Here is a 15283-nt window from a genome sequence, read left to right as displayed (position 1 = left end):
TGCTCCTTGGCTAGACACATTTTAGAAAGAGGTGTTTTTTGTTTTTCTGTTTTGGCCACGACATACAGCATGCAGGATATTAGTTCCCTAATCAGGGATCAAACCTCTGCCCCCTGCACTGGGAGTGCTGAGTCTTTAACCACTGGACCACCAGGGAAGTCCCAGAAAGAGGTGTTTTATCACCTTTATATTACAGGAGCTTTGAATTCTGCCTGACCAGAAATGTGGATTTCATTTGCTGCTGCTATTTTAGGTGGCCATGGAAAAACTATTTTCCACCTCAAAAACTGGTTTGTTCCACAAGGAACAATTGAAAACACTTAAGATGTTACAAAAACAAGTCTCAGTTGCCCGCCCCCGTACTTGACCCTTGGCCCTTACTGTGTCCAGTGTTCAAACTGAATGGTCAGAACAGGGTTCAGGCAGGATCAAGTAAATACAAACACGAGATGTCTCCTTCCCCTTCCTTGTGGGGAGCACTGCAGTCCCACAGTGGTGTGAGGGCACCTCACCCCTTGGGGAAGGTGAAGGGTCAGTTCTTAGTCACCAGGCTATGCTGCCCCAGGCCTGTGGCTAAACCACCAGCTGAGATTCCTGGTCCCCACAGGCAGGAGGCGGAGTTCACACTGGCCCCCATCAGCACCCCCTCTAGCATCCTTTCCAGTCCCCACAGCTCTGCTAACGGCTCTGCGGGGCCGCAAGCTGCCGGGGTCCCCACAGTCCCTGACTACCACTCAGTTCACAACCCTCTCCGGGACTCGCACACTCCGTGTCTTACGTGTGGTCCCGGGCCTGGGCGGCTCGATCTTTGCGTGGTGGCGCAGCTTTGGGTCGTGGGGAGCACGGCGTCTGGCCTGTCCGGGCTTTCCTACCGGCGACCCTTCACCCCGCAGCCCCAGCGTCCTGCTCTGCTAAGCCCGAGGCTCCGCCCGCTCGGGCCTCCGACCGTGGCCTTGGCCAGGTGCAGCCCCCGCCTCCCGGAGGAGAGGCCTAGGCCCTGGGGGCGGGGCGGGCGGCAAGGCCACACCCCGGCGCCGCGACCCCGACCCAGTGCGGTCAAGATGGCGCTGGCAGCTGGAACGCGCGTCTTGTCGCGTGCCCTGCTCCGCCCGTGTGCGTGACCGGGGGTGGCGGCCGGGTTGGGCAGGGGCCTGGGGAGGGGGACAGGGGCGCGGCAGGCTAACGGGCCTCGCGCTGCCCTCCGCAGGGGCCTTGCTCCGGGGCGCGACCATCAGGCGGACGGAACCGACGGCCGGCAGCGGGGACAGCGCGCGGCGTTTCGGGACCCAGCGGGTGCTGGTGGAGCCGGACGCAGCCGCAGGTAAGTGCCCGGAGCGCGGTCTCCCGAGCGCCCGGCTGTGGGGAAAGAGGGGGGCGCTGGCAGCAGAGCGGGCTTCACTGGGCAGTGCGTTTGATCTCCCCCAGCTCCAGGCCCAGACCTGGAATCCAGACTCGGGAGAACGCTCGAATTTCTAAAGGCCACGGGATAAAGCCCAATTTTAAAGGCAGTTTCTGTTGAGTTCAAAGCTTAAGGGTCATCAGTCTAGGTGTTTTCGCCCCCCAGTTCATTATGAAGATAAAAATATTTCAGTTTTTAAAGTTTGGGGCATGTGCTCCTTAGCTGTTAAATTGGGAACTAAAATAATTGGAAGTATTTCAGAATAAAATATTTTAATTTTTCTTAATACTCCCAAGTGGCACAGAACCCAGCAGATATTTTTTTAATTAAAACCAGGAGCCACAAGTGAAGTCACTCCTACCCACTCCCATCAGAACACCTCCTAAAAGTCTCCAAGGGGGATTTTAAAAAGATAGAAAAAGCACTTTTGAAAGAGAAACCAGTGCTTTCTCTACCAGAGGGCACTTCAGAGCTGGGTCCTGAGCAGGCTTGACATCGGAGACGTGCAGTGTCAGATTTTAGGACAAGCTGTCTCATGACCTCCCAGCTCCTGGCCTCAGCCTTTCAAGATGCCTCCCATCCCCAGTCCACTCTGGCTTGGCAGGGAGCCAAGCTCCTCCCCAAATGGGGCTACAGTCTCAGCCCCCCAGAGCCCTCCAGACACGCACAGGTTGTGCATCGCTGCCTGTGCCTGGACTGCTGTCAGGGCACCCACCGTGTTCCTTGGTTCAGTTCTCTAGTTTAGCTCCTCTCTGGGTTGGGGGCTGCCCGAGCCAGGTGATGAGGGGCTCAACTACGAGTCCAACAAAAACCTGAGTTTCTGAAAGGATCGTTTCTGTGACAGATTTGAATATATATCAAAACTTGAATAAAACACATTTTTAAAGTATTGAAGTAGGTGGTGGTGGTTGCACAAGATTGTGAATATACTTAATACCACTTAATTGTACACTTAAAAATGGTTTGAATGAAAAAAAAAAAAATGGTTTGAATGGTAGACTTTCTTTTATGTAAACAAGTAAGAAAAAAATTATCAGTGAGACAATTTTTTACCAAAGTGCTTTCCCACCCCACCATGGAAGAACTCGCTAGCTTCACCGGCTTATCGTGGTAGAAGGTTGAGTTTGAGGTCAGAAAGCCAGGCTTGGTTCTGTCCTCACTGCCAGACCTGGGTAACCTTCAGGCATCTTGAGGCTTGGAGGAATTAATGGAATAAAAGTACTTTTTTAAATGTTTTCATTTGAGACTTCCCTGGTGACTCAGTGGTTAAGCATTTGCCTGCCAATGCTGGGGACACAGGTTCAATCCCTGGTCTGGGAAGATCCCACATGCTGTGGAGCAACTAAACCTGTGTGCCACAACTACTCTGAGCGTGTGCTCTAGAGCCCACGTGCCACAACTACTGAAGCCCATGTGCCTAGAGCCCATGCTCCGCAACAAGAGAAGCCACCGCAATGAGAAGCCCACACACCGCAACAAAGAGTAGCCCCTGCTCGCCACAACTAGAGAAGAGCCTGCGCACAGCAACAGAGACCCAATGCTGCCAAAAATAAAATAAATAAATAAATTTTAAAGAAAGAAACTTACCTCCGAACCAAGTTTGGGGAGCTCACTTCTGAAAGTTTTGATTGCTTCTTATGTTTACATGTACATACCTGTAGCCAGTTAATAATTACCTCTTCCTCATAAATCATAGGTCTCAAAAGAGTCTCCTTGCCTTCAGGACTTAATTCTCATTCATAGAGAATGGTTTGTGTTGACTATCCAGAGATTTCCAAGGCCTTGACCGGGGAAATGTACCCTAAGTGAACGGTGGCATTTCTAAAGCCCTTGGGGTCTGCCCTTGGGCCAGGCAGTGAGAACAGATGGCCCCAGCCGGCCCAGGCCAGCAGCTGCACTGTCCACAAGGGCAGGCCCTGCCACTCCTGCTTTCCCTGCTGCTGGCAGTATAAATGAATAGATGGAGTGTTTAAGAACATCTGACCCCTGATATTCTTACTCTCAATCCTTAAACAAGCATGAAGCAGAGGCCCCCACTGGCGTTCCTTCTTGCCCATCTGGTTTAGTGTTTGCTCACTTACTCAAGAAACTAAGGCCATTTCTTACTCCCCTGAGGATGTAGGACTTACATCTGGGAGAAAAAGATCAACAAAAATTTGTACATTAATGTTCACAGCAGTATTACAATGGCCAAAAGGTGGAACTAACCCAAGTGTCCATCAGCAGGTGAGTGGATAAGCAAAACATGCTGTACACAGTTAATGGAACGTTATTTGATCTTAAGAAGGAATGAAGCACTGACACATGCTACTACATAAATGAACCTTGAAAACAGTAAATGAAGACAGACACAAAAGGTCACATATGATTCCAGTTATATGAAATGTCCACAATTGGCAAATCCATAGGAACAGGAAGGAGATTACTGATTGCCAGGGGCTGGAACAGGAAGAATGGTAACTGCTGATGGGTACAGGGTTCCCTTTCTTATAAGGTATATGAATCTCACCTCAATTTAAAAAACCCAAAATCTGTGTAGCTTCCCATGGCCTGGTTGAGGGTGCAGGGTAGTTGGGGGTATCTTTCCAATGTTGGGTATGAGTTTTGTCCTTTTCATTTTCAAACTAGGGGTCGCCGTGATGAAGTTCAAGAACCCCCCAGTGAACAGCCTCAGCCTAGAGCTGCTGACAGAGTTCATTATCAGCCTGGAGAAGCTGGAGAATGACAAGACCTTCCGAGGCGTCATCCTGACTTCGGTGGGTGCTCCTTAGCTCCCCCAAGGCCCCAAGTTCTCAAGTCGAAGTCCAGACTCGGGAGCCCTCCTACACACTTCACATGGTGGAGAAAACCCAGGCGGCCCAGGTGTGGGTGCCACCACAAAAGGCTTCCAGGGGTTGTAGTCCTGGGTGTGGGGGCTCGAGGGGGCCGTGCCATGGGCAGCTGGTTCTCCCGCAGGAGGCTGATCCTTAGTTCCCAGGCCATCTCCCAGGTCATGCGGTTGTGGAGCCAGACCTGGGGCAAGCCTCGGCCCTCCACGCCCAGGGCCAGGATGTAGGTGAGGGCAGGTGACGTCTCTGCAGGATACCCTTGAGGCCATTCGACCTCACGAAGGGTGGACCCTGTGCAAACTTGGCAACAGCTTCCTGGGGACCCACCCAGGCCGGCCCCAGTGACAGTGCCCATCCCAAAAGCTGTGCCCTCCATTCCCGTCTGGGCAGGTCCTAGAGTTGAGGTCTCAGAGGGCAGACTTTTCCCTTCTGAATTCTCGAGGGGAATGGGAACGGCAGCATTTCCCCTACAAGCCAGCAAATGCTGGTAACAACAGGACTTCGTTGGGTCAGGAAGAGCACTGGGGTCGCCTTTCAAGTTAGAAGGAGCCACAGACAGCATGAGCATCCCCCAAAGCTAAGTGCCACGATACTAGAGACCAATGAGAACACCTTGGCCTTGCCGTCATTAAAGGTGCAGGAAGCAGACGGTCACAGCCTGCTTCCTGCACCTTTTAGGCCAAGGTTTGGAAGGTCCACTGTGGGCTCGCACCTACTTCCTTAAACCCTCAGGTTGTCCTGGGGTGGCCTGGAGTTGCAGCTCTGGAGAGCCTGGCTGCCTCTGACGAGGGGACCCATCACTGTGCTGGAGGCACGGACCAGCAGGGAACCCTCAGGGGCTGGCCTGATGCACGCACCCAGTGCGTCCCGTGAAGCTGGGGTTTGCAGAGCCAAGCCTTGCCCCATCCCATGGGAGTGAGATGACGTTATTGCTCCAAGGGTAGGACTGATACTGGGTGTAGATCATTTGAGGGAACTTTCTAACCTGCCTAGAGATGCTGAAATTGCCTAGGAACTTTTCACCCTGGATAATTCCTGAAAATACTCCATTTAAGGTGTCATTTCATAGCCTGACGTTTTCTTTATTATGCTCTGAAAATGAGAGAATTGCGTGTCACCAGAGATAGGACCTTTAGAACGAAAGAGGGGAAGACCTGTCACTTGTCCAGGCCCCCAGCCCCTGTGCTCTGGGGACAGGGAGCCAGCATTTGTCCCTCCGGAGCCTGCGTTCTCCTTGTGACAGTGTCCTCCCCTCCAGCAATGTGTCTGCGCCTCGTGTTCTGTATCAAGTTCCTCCTGTGTACGTAGCACAAGGCCTGGCCCAAAGTGGGTCCTCAGCAAATGTTTTGGAAGGACTTGTGTTAGTTGGGGCCACCTTAACGAAGGACCACCAACGGGTAGCAGTGGGGCAGAACAACAGAAGTGTATTCCCTCTCACGGTCTGGAGGCCACAGGTTCAAAATCAAGGTGTCAACAGGGCCAATCACATCTAGAGGCCATGGGGGAGAATCCTTTGCTTCTGCCAGCTTCGGGGGGCCCCTGGGTTCCTGTACTTGTCTCCACTTGGCCGTCTGCCCTGTCTCTGTGTCCGAATCCTTCTCAGAAGGACACCAGTCAAAGGATTTAGGACCCCCATACTCCGGTACGGCCTCATCTTAACTTGATCTCATCTGCAAAGACGCCATTTCTGAATAAGGTCACATTCTCGGGTACTGGGGTGAGGATTTGACCTTGTCTTCTTCGGTGACACAGTTCGGCCCACTACAGATACGTTGCTGAATCACAGAAATCACGGAAATAGGCCAACCCACATCCGTTTTCATCTGTCTGGCAGAGGCCATCCCCAGCTGGGATTAATGTGTTCGCTTCTCTCGCATCCAGAATAGAGTTCTTTGCCTTTGCTTCCCTCCAACGCCAGGGCTGTGGGCAAGTGCTGTCAGCCCCTCCAGCTTCTGTGCTGAGAAAATGAATTGGGGAGGCAGTGAGGAGGGGGGAGCCAGGAGCTCGTGGTGGGAAGAGATTAAGGAGGAAGGCTGAAAAGCTGAATGTCAGTCCTGCCACATCTTCAGAGCAGGAGCAGCTAGCTCCATCCCCCTGCCGTCCCACCCCCCCACCCCCAACAGGCGCTGGCTCACGGGTCCCTGCTCAGGCCTGTGAGACAGCAGGACGTGGTGTACCGACCACCAGTCTTCCCATCCCTGTGGGGCCTTTTTAGTGACAGGAGTGGAACACGTTCCACGTAAACAAAAGGCCAGCCTGCTGGTATCAGTGCACACACAGGCACGTGTGTATATGAGAAACAAGGGGCCGCATCTATGCCCTGCACTGCAACTTGCTTTTGTCACTTAATATAAGGATGTAGAGGACTTCGAGTGTGGCTGCCCCTCCTCACAGACACTGCAGGCAGGGGAGGGGGTTTGGTCGTTGCTGCAGCAGCACATGGTGACCGCGGCCACTGCTGGTTAGTGATCAGCAACCCCAGGTGCGGTGTTCTCGGGTGAGGGCTGGGGAGCTGCCCCTCCCCTGGCCTGCATTCTTGACAGAGCACCCAGAACCTGGTGCCCATGCCCAGAAGCACCTTCTGCCTTGGTCTGCGCTCCCCACCCCCACTTCAGCGGTTGTGTTGGGGCCTGGGGCGTCCACACAGGACACACGTGCCTTACAGATCCTTCCCCAGGCTTATGTCTCACGTGTGACAGCCCAGGGCAGAGGTCTGTCTTCTTTTTTTTTAAAAAAAGCTAACTGCATGATGACCAGACTGCAGCCATGACATAGGTTGGTCCATCTTTTTTTTTTTTTTTTTTAAACAGAAACCATTTTATTTTATTTATTTACTTTTGGCTGCGTCGAGTCTTAGTTGCAGCACACGGAATCTTTCATTGCAGTGCACGGGCTTAGTTGCCTGCGGCCTGTGGGATCTTAGTTCCCCGACCAGGGATCGAACCCACATCCCCTGCACTGGAAGGCAGATTCTTAACCACTGGACCACCAGGGGATTCCCAAGGTCTGTCTTCTTGACTGTTCACCACTCCCTCCTTCCCTGGCCGGGTCCTGACAGCTCCTTCTGGCCTGCACCGGAGTCTGCAGTTTGCTTTTGGGGTACATCAGAACGTGTGTCCCCTCCAACTGTCAGGAGTCCTCCCCCGCCCCTGAGTTCCTCTGCCCGGGATGAGTACAGAGGTATGCACAGAGTCCGGTGTGTTTATGTCCCTGGGGGAGCACCTGGCCCTGCTGCCTTTTCTTCCAGTTTGAAGCTGGAAAGGGAAGAATATCCCAGGATGCAGAAGGAACAGAGTCTAAGGGAGGTCCAGGCTGCCTCCCTGGAGCCCCCAGCTCTGGGCTCCTGGGGGCAGCATCCTGCTGCCCGAGCATGACCTCAGTTCCCCTGTCTCTTGAGCACCTGTGGGCTCCCTGGGCCCTGGGGCTGTGTTGGCACTGTGGGGCAGACTCTGACGGGGCCCCTGCCCACCCCCCCACCTCCCCAGGACTGCCCCAGGGTCTTCTCCGCAGGCCTGGACCTGACGGAGATGTGCGGGAAGAACCCGGCCCACTACGCCGAGTACTGGAAGGCGGTGCAGGAGCTGTGGCTGCGGCTGTACCTATCCAACCTGGTGCTGATCGCTGCCATCAATGTGAGTGTCCCTGCTCCCGAGGGGCCTCCATGGCTCGCTGCGGGCCAGCCCTTAGGGTGGGGGTGGATGTGGCCCTGCCCTCAAAAAGCCCTCAGAGAGGCAGGGGGCAGTCGGGAGACCCTCCGGGGTGCACAGGTCAGCTTGCCATTACAGACCAGGTGAAGGGGGGGGCCTAGGGGTGGGGCTGGGGGGGACTTGCTCACTGAGGTGGGGGTGAGTGTGGGGGCAGAAACCAGGGCCCATGGTCGACGTGGTCCAGCAGGAGGGTTATGAGGGTGGGGGCAAGTGGGGGATCAGATCTACATTTTGGGAATATCACTTTGGCCTAACCTAGGGAAGGCAGGGGTGGGGCTAAGGCCAGAGAGGTGCCAGGAGGGCCTGAGCTGGGTGGAGAGGAGGGATGGCCAGAGTCAGGAAGACTCCATGGGGTGTGGTGGCCGCTGACGGCCTCTGTTTGGGGCAGTGGATGTGTGAGATGAGGGCAGGGTGAGGTCGGGCCTCGGAGGACCTCCTACTGGAGGAGAGGAGAGGCCACTTGCTGCCCTGACATGTGCGTGAGAAAAGAGGGGGTGTTCTGGGCCTGAGCGCTGGCCACCCTGCCAGTGCCCGCGGCCTCAGGCTGATGGGCAAGCCGGAGCCCATTGTGCGCACACCCCCAGACAGTGTTGGTACAGCATCCTGGAGGCTGGAGGCACCCAAGAGCTCACGGCCACCTGAGGCCCTTCCTTGGGACCTTGGCTCTCTGGAAGATGACCGGAACCAGCCACAGCAGCACCCAGAGCCCGTTGGTCCTGCTTCTCCTGCAGGGAGCCTGCCCGGCCGGAGGCTGCCTTATCTCCCTCACCTGCGACTACCGGATCCTGGCTGACAACCCGAAGTACCTCATTGGGCTGAACGAGACCCTGCTGGGCATCGTCGCCCCCTTCTGGTAAAACCGGGGGCTGCACCCACACTCCACTAGACCCGGGGCTGAGCCCACCCCCCCCCACCCCCATCCCCCGGGAGCCCTGAGCCCACCGTGAGTGGGTGTCTGCTTCCAGGTTCAAAGACACCCTTGTGAACACCATTGGGCACCGTGCCTCAGAGCAGGCCCTGCAGCTGGGGTTGCTCTTTCTGCCAGCAGAGGCCCTCCAGGTGGGCCTGGTGGACCAGGTGGTGCCTGAGGACCAGGTGCTGAGCACAGCGCTCTCGGTGATGGCCCGGTGGATGGCCATTCCAGGTGAGGGGCGTGGCGGGGCAGGGGGTGGGGGGCAACAGCTGTGGGTACCGGTGGGCAAGTAGAGAGCCCTGTCCCCTCCCCAGCCTGGAGCTTCTGGTGAGACAGGAGGTTCTCAAGCAATTCACAAATGAGCCACTCACAATAGCAGACTGACCTAGTGTCCTGAGGCTGATGTAACAAATTACCACAAGAGGGGGAGTTGCGGGGCAGGGGGGTGCTTAAAACAAGGGAAATGCATTCTCTCTCAGTCTGGAGGCCAGAAGTCTAAAATCGGTGTGGGCAGGCCCTCGCTCCTGCCAGAGGCTCTGGGGGAGGCTCCTTCCTGCCTCTTTCAGTTTTGGGGGCTCCAGGCATCCTTGGCTGTGGCTGCGTCACTCCCATCCCTGCTGTGTCTTCACATGACCTTCTCCCACAGTGTGTCTCTATATCTCAGAGCTCCCTCTCCTTTTACGGACACCTGTCCCTGGATTTAGGGCCCACCCTGAATCCAAGATGATCTCAGTTACACCTGCAAAGACCTTTTTCCAAGTAAGGTCTCTTGCAGATACTTTTTTGGGGTCCACTATTCAACCCACTACACAGACAACTGGAAACAGCTTGTGTGTCTGTGTATAGAAATAGGGCTGCTTGGGACTTCTCTGGTGGTCCAGTGGTTAAGACTGCCTGCTTCCACTGCAGGGGGTGCAGGTTCGATCCCTGGTCAGGGAACTAAGATCCCACATGCAATGTGGCCAAAAAAAAAAAAAAGAAAAGAAAAGAAAAGAAATAGGGCTGCTTATATCAACTATGGTAGAAACCAGGGATCAGCAGGCTGTCTGTAAAGAGCCAGGGAGATTTTCAGCTTTGTTGGTCACATGGTCTCTGCCATAACGCCAGAGCAGGAGGGCGGACTTAGAGCACGTGAACTAACAAGCGTGTCTGTGTTCCAATAAAACCAGGCCACCGAATTCTGAATTTCATGTAATTTTCACGTATCACAAAATATTACCCTTTAAAATTTTTTTCCATCTATATAAAAATGTAAATACCATTCTTGGCTCTTGAGCTCTGGGGGGCCAGGTTTGCCGATGCCTGACACAGACAAATGCCTGAATACCGTGCAGCCATTAATTATGTTGTAAAAGAGTATGTAGTGACGTGGAAAATATTGCCGACAATGTAGTTGAGGGAAAATAACAGGTTAAAAAGGCAACTTTCACAATATCATCCTGTATGATTTTAAAGGAAATCGATGGACAGTAGGGAACAGGTGGCTTTCATTTTCTTCTCTTTGCTCACTTGAATTTTCTAAGCTTCCTACCGGAGTTTCAGTTGGAACTCTCTTGGAAAGCTTGGGAATACCACTGTCCCGGAGCAGAGCATGGGTTTTCACAGGTGGGACCCATCTTCTTTAGATCACGCTCGACAGCTGACCAAGAACATGATGCGAAAGACCACGGTAGATCGCCTGGTGAAGCAGCGCGACGCGGACATCCAGAACTTTGTCAGTTTCATCTCCAGAGACTCCATCCAGAAGTCCCTGCAGATGTACTTAGAAAAGCTCAAACAAAAGAAAGGCTAAGGGCTGGGCTGCCCATGCAGGGTTTTTAGCTGTTTGCACCCTTCTGGGGGCCCTATGGTTCCAAGGGATTTAAAGAAGGTGTTTTCCAATTTAAAAGTACTTTTAGCTCTTTGTTTTGCTCATCTCCCTAAAAGGCCTGTTCCTTGTAGCCATAGTCCTAAGGCCTGTTACCACTCACGAGTACCCTTTGTGGCTGGCAGGTGGGCAGATGGGCACAGCTGGCAAGCAGTGTCTTGATTTGGGAATCATAAACTGGTAGATGGCACCCTTCTGGACCTCAGCGATGTCACTGTTGAGTGTCTCCTCTCCCAGAGCAGAATAAAGTCCTTGAGTTTCCTATCCCTGGCTGGTGGGATGCCTGACTGCTGGAGGCCTAAGGCCAGGTAGTTGTGGGCCCCGGCAAGCCACACAAGAAAAGGAAAAGGGAAAAGCCTTTGGGCTGCCATGGTTTTTTGTTTGGATGGAAAGCCTGTATAAATTTCAGAGAAATTGGGTGACTTGGAGAGGGAGGAGGGAGGCATTTTACATTACAGGTGTCCTAAATCTGACTTTAGAAAGATCTAACAAGAAAAGCTTGTTCAGATTCTTGAAACAAAGGTTTTTCCCTCCCATACAATTCAGGCCAGTTAAATCCTGCCAAAGGTGAGACGCTTCGAAAACCAGAAACCTCATCAGGCCCCTGTCATTTACACTGTGTATCCCAGTTCTGCTTGTTCCCAATCCTCAGGTGATGGGTTTACTCAGGGTGCAGGCCACTGTCCTCCCTGCTGAGTCCTTGCCCAGCCCAGGGCTCCTGAGGAAGAAGCTACCAGGAAGGCACCTTTGAAGGGGCTGTACCACCGTGAGCTGTTCAGGTTCTGTGGACAGGACCTTAACCCAACCTGCCTCCTCACCAGTGAGGAGGCTCTCCACATGTCCCAGCGCCGCCAGCTGGCTGGTTGCAGGGGGCCAGCCTTCTTGACTCCCTCCCCCCCGCCAACTGCAGTGCTGGGTAGGAAAGGACCCTCATACACAAGTGCCTGTGAGTGGCCTGCAGGCCTGGGAACTGGGGCCATAGGAGGAACACTGAAGACTGGGAGGTTGGCCTCGCACATCCACCCTACCTGTGTGAGCACTTACCCCCAGCTGCACTCAGTACAGGTGCTTGAAAGCATTTAGTTTGCACAAAGAGCGAGCAGGGAGCTTCAGCCAGTGAGCACAGGAGCTGCCTTCTGGAGCCAACCTGGTCTGGAGGTGGTCAGTTCCCAGCAGGATGTGGAATGGGCAGGCCAGGCTGTCCTTGTCCCCTAAATGGGTTGGGACCGGGTACCTGCTTGGCTGCAAGATGAAGGTTTGTGCCCCAGAAGAGCTGAGTCCTAAGAAAGGACATGAAGGCGTCGGAGCCAACACGTGTGTGTGGTCCTGGCTGAGTGTTTGCTGTTTATTGAGCTCAGCTGTGTGCCCAGTGCTCTACGAGGTGCTTCTCACAACCTTATGAGGTAGTGGTGGCAGCCCATTTCAAGATGGGGAAACAGGCTCGGAGTAGTCCCATCACTTGTCCAGGCCCAGCTGACCCTACCCTGCAGCCCTGTGGGGCTTCCTCCTTGTGGCCAGAGTCTGCAGGCAGCCTGCCCTGGCCAGGCTTCAGGGCTGTCAGTAGGACTTGAGGGTCACCTCCACAGGAAAATGGTCACTGATGGCCAGGGCCTGAAGGGAGAAGGGGCCAACTCTGAGGCCCTGCTGAGCAGCCAGTCCTCCCTCAGGCTCCACCCCAGAAAACTGCCCCATCTCCCCCCAGGAAGGGGCCCACTGGGTGTCCACAAACCACTGCATCTGGGGGTGGGGGAACAGACCAGCGAGGCCTGGGCTATCCATCCCACAGCTGTGCGGGTTCGGTGGGAGCATGGCCTCGGGACCCCACTCTGGGGAGGTAAAGAGCTTCCTGTACTGCCATCCCAGATTTGTTCCATTCAGCCAGAACTGAACCTCTAAGGGCCTTTTCTATAAACAGTGCAGGGAGGGGAGTGCCAGGTGTACTGAGGTTGGGCCTTGCTCCTACTGGGCCCAGCACTCGCCTGAACCTGGTACAGGCCAAATTCCTCCTGGAAGTCGTATACGGCGGCCGACTGGGGCTTCAGACTACTGCGCAGGCGGGCACCACAGACCACGATGCGGTCGTAAGCACAGTCTGAGTTGCCCACCGTGGTGTCGGCGCTGTCCGGGATGAGCCACTTGAAGACCTCGCTGCTGCGCAGGCGGATGGCCATCCAGTCCTGAGCCTGCACGTAGCTGCAGTCGGCGTTAAAGTCGCCCAGAAACAGCATGTCCTGTGGGGCACCGCGGAACTGGGTCTGAGGCTGCGGGAGGGGCCGCGCGCGCAGAGCCTCACGCCTGTGGCCGATCCCCAGGGCGCACCTCCGGGACCCTGGGCCGTTGGGCAGGGCGGGGCCGCACGGACATAGGGGCTTACGTAGGTGCCCCACTTGTCTATCAAGTCCAGGTACACATCGTAGAGCGCGTCGATCTCGGCTACAGCTTGGTGCGGCGCCGCGTGCAGCGGAATCAACACTAACTCCTCGGCAGCTGCAGGAGGTAGATGTCAGGGGCTGGGACGGGGCCTGCAGGACGGGCGGGGCCTGCGGGACGGGCAGGGCCTCACCTGACCCGGCTGCCGAGAACTTGACCACGAAAGGTTCACGACTGAAGGCGTCCTCCGAGTCCAGGTACTGGTACGTGTCCACGACTGATACTGTGTCCTTCCTGGGTGCAGAGGGTGAGTGGGCGCCCCAAGTGGGCCCCCTCCTGCCCTGCGCACCCCTCCCCCGCATCCCCGCCCCTCACCTGTAGACGAACAGGTACGTTTCCTTATACTGGTCCTGACCCAGGGGCTTACTGCTCACGAAGCTGTACTCGTGCCTGGACACGCTGCGGAGACACCGGCCAAGCCCGGGGTCAAGGCATCGCTCGGAGACCTGGGCCCACGTTGGGCCCTGCCCGCCATACCTGTTTTTTTTTTTGTTTTTTTTTTTTTGGCGGTACGCGGGCCTCTCACTGCTGCGGCCTCTCCCGTTTTGGAGCACAGGCTCCGGACGCGCAGGCCCAGCGGCCATGGCTCACGGGCCCAGCCGCTCCGCAGCATGTGGGATCCTCCCGGACCGGGGCACGAACCCGCGTCCCCCGCATCGGCAGGCGTACTCCCAACCACTGTGCCACCAGGGAATCCCCCGCCATACCTGTTGATCAGCTCCATGAGCGCGGATACGGCGCTCAGGTCGGAGTCCCGCACCTCCTGCACCAGCGTGATGTCATAGCCAGCCAGGATCTGGGGGAGGGGCCGGCAGGTGCGGGGTCACGTGTGCGCGGCAAATTAGCCCGCGGAGCCCAGCTGCAACCCCGCCCAGGGTCCCCAGCCTCACTTGCGCGATGATGCCGCTGCAGGCCGGGTACGACACTTTGCTGTCGCCGAAGCTCCGGATGTTGAAAGCTCCGATGCGCAGCGCCGCGTCTCCTGCAGCCCCTAGCGCCCAGAGCGCAGCCAATAAGGCCAGGGGCCCGCCCATGGCGCAAAGCAGGCGGGCTTAGAGGGACAAACACAGCCCGCGTGAGCGCGGACGTGGAATCGGACACACCAGGCCAGCCTTCTCAGTCCCGGCTGCTGGGACGCGGGGGCTGGGCAGGTTCTGCCACCCTTTGGTGGCTGGCAGGAAGGCATATCCTCCCCCTGCCACTCTCCAGGTCTCCCCAAGGTGGTGGGCTGGGCTTACGGCCGTGGCCGTTCTCCGTGGGGAAACTGAGGCCCAAATATTGAGACTCCATTCACATCCAGCCCCCGGCTCAGTACCTCGCCCCCCCAGACTCACCTGAGGGATGTGGATTGGCTGTGTCAGAGGCTTAGGATCTGGGTCCCAGTAGAAGTCAGAGGTCCCAGCTGGGGGTGTGTCTGCAGCACAGGACAGACTGCAAGGGCTTGGTCTAGCAGCAGCTCTGGCGCCCCAGCTCCGTGAGTATTTGAAAGCCTGGTCTAGGGAGGGGCCGGGACTGCACTGGGTCCCGCCCCCTCCACGAATTGGACACTGTAACTCCTAGCTCCCATTCCCACAGAGACCACCCCACCCCCCGCAGGGCAAGGCGGCAGGGGATCCACCTTGAGACTGCTCTGGTGCCCCCAAGCCTGTTAGAACAGGGACTGCGAAGGCCCTGCCAGCCCAAGAGCTACATCAGGACTGGGAAAGAGGACCAGACATGCCCACGGTCCAGGTCTTGCTCCTGTCCCTGCCCCCGAGAAACTAGGTCACCCAGAATCTCCCTCAAGGTGCATCTCTTCAGGGAAGCTAAGTCAACACAATCAGGAAAGACCGGCCCCATTTGTGGCCCAGCATCTCCTGCTGCTTCTCCACGTGCTGTCACCTCAACGTAAAAAGCCGAGACTCCTGGGTCTCCCAGTCTCATTCCCCGGCCCCAGGGAGGCCGCAGGGTTGGAGGCTAGGAAGCAGCATCCCCTCCCACCCACCTCTATGGACCTCAGGAAGCTGGGGTCACAGCTCCAGCTGGGCAAGGCAGCAGCAGGAGGCTGCCTGTCCACATACCAATGACACCCACACACTGCCAAGGTGCCGCCAGCCCTGTTGGGATCCCTGGGCGGGCAGGGGCTGCCACAGAGGAACC

At 56.1% G+C, this 15283-nt stretch overlaps 2 protein-coding genes across 5 annotated transcripts; one reads left to right on the top strand and one right to left on the bottom strand.

The window, feature by feature from the left end:
- Positions 1–233: 233 nt before the first annotated feature.
- Positions 234–10978, top strand: ECI1 (enoyl-CoA delta isomerase 1). Its single transcript, XM_032606399.1, has 7 exons — positions 234–1113; positions 1208–1321; positions 4028–4155; positions 7713–7859; positions 8666–8787; positions 8900–9078; positions 10473–10978. Exons 1-7 carry the CDS (start codon positions 450–452, stop codon positions 10637–10639), a joined length of 1521 nt encoding a protein of 506 aa, XP_032462290.1. The 5' UTR covers positions 234–449; the 3' UTR covers positions 10640–10978.
- Positions 10979–11118: 140 nt separating this feature from the next.
- DNASE1L2 (deoxyribonuclease 1 like 2) lies at positions 11119–14421 on the bottom strand. Of its 4 annotated transcripts, none has more exons than XR_004345920.1 (7): positions 14035–14421; positions 13852–13940; positions 13460–13543; positions 13278–13378; positions 13102–13201; positions 12694–12945; positions 11119–12325 (listed from the first exon to the last, which is right to left on the bottom strand). XR_004345920.1 is itself a non-coding variant. In XM_032606417.1 (7 exons), exons 1-7 carry the CDS (start codon positions 14176–14178, stop codon positions 12272–12274), a joined length of 837 nt encoding a protein of 278 aa, XP_032462308.1. In that variant the 5' UTR covers positions 14179–14419; the 3' UTR covers positions 11119–12271. The 4 variants fall into 4 exon arrangements, 3 of the variants coding, with proteins under 3 accessions (XP_032462308.1, XP_032462307.1, XP_032462309.1); XM_032606417.1 differs by having other exon boundaries at positions 13089–13201; positions 14035–14419; XM_032606416.1 differs by having other exon boundaries at positions 11119–12945; positions 13089–13201.
- Between the last annotated feature and the right edge of the window lie 862 nt (positions 14422–15283).

Source organism: Phocoena sinus, chromosome 15, assembly GCF_008692025.1.
Source record: "Phocoena sinus isolate mPhoSin1 chromosome 15, mPhoSin1.pri, whole genome shotgun sequence".
Taxonomy (NCBI): Eukaryota; Metazoa; Chordata; class Mammalia; order Artiodactyla; family Phocoenidae; genus Phocoena; species Phocoena sinus.
Note: the sequence above shows the minus strand (reverse complement) of the source record. Positions and strands in the feature narration are given on the sequence as shown.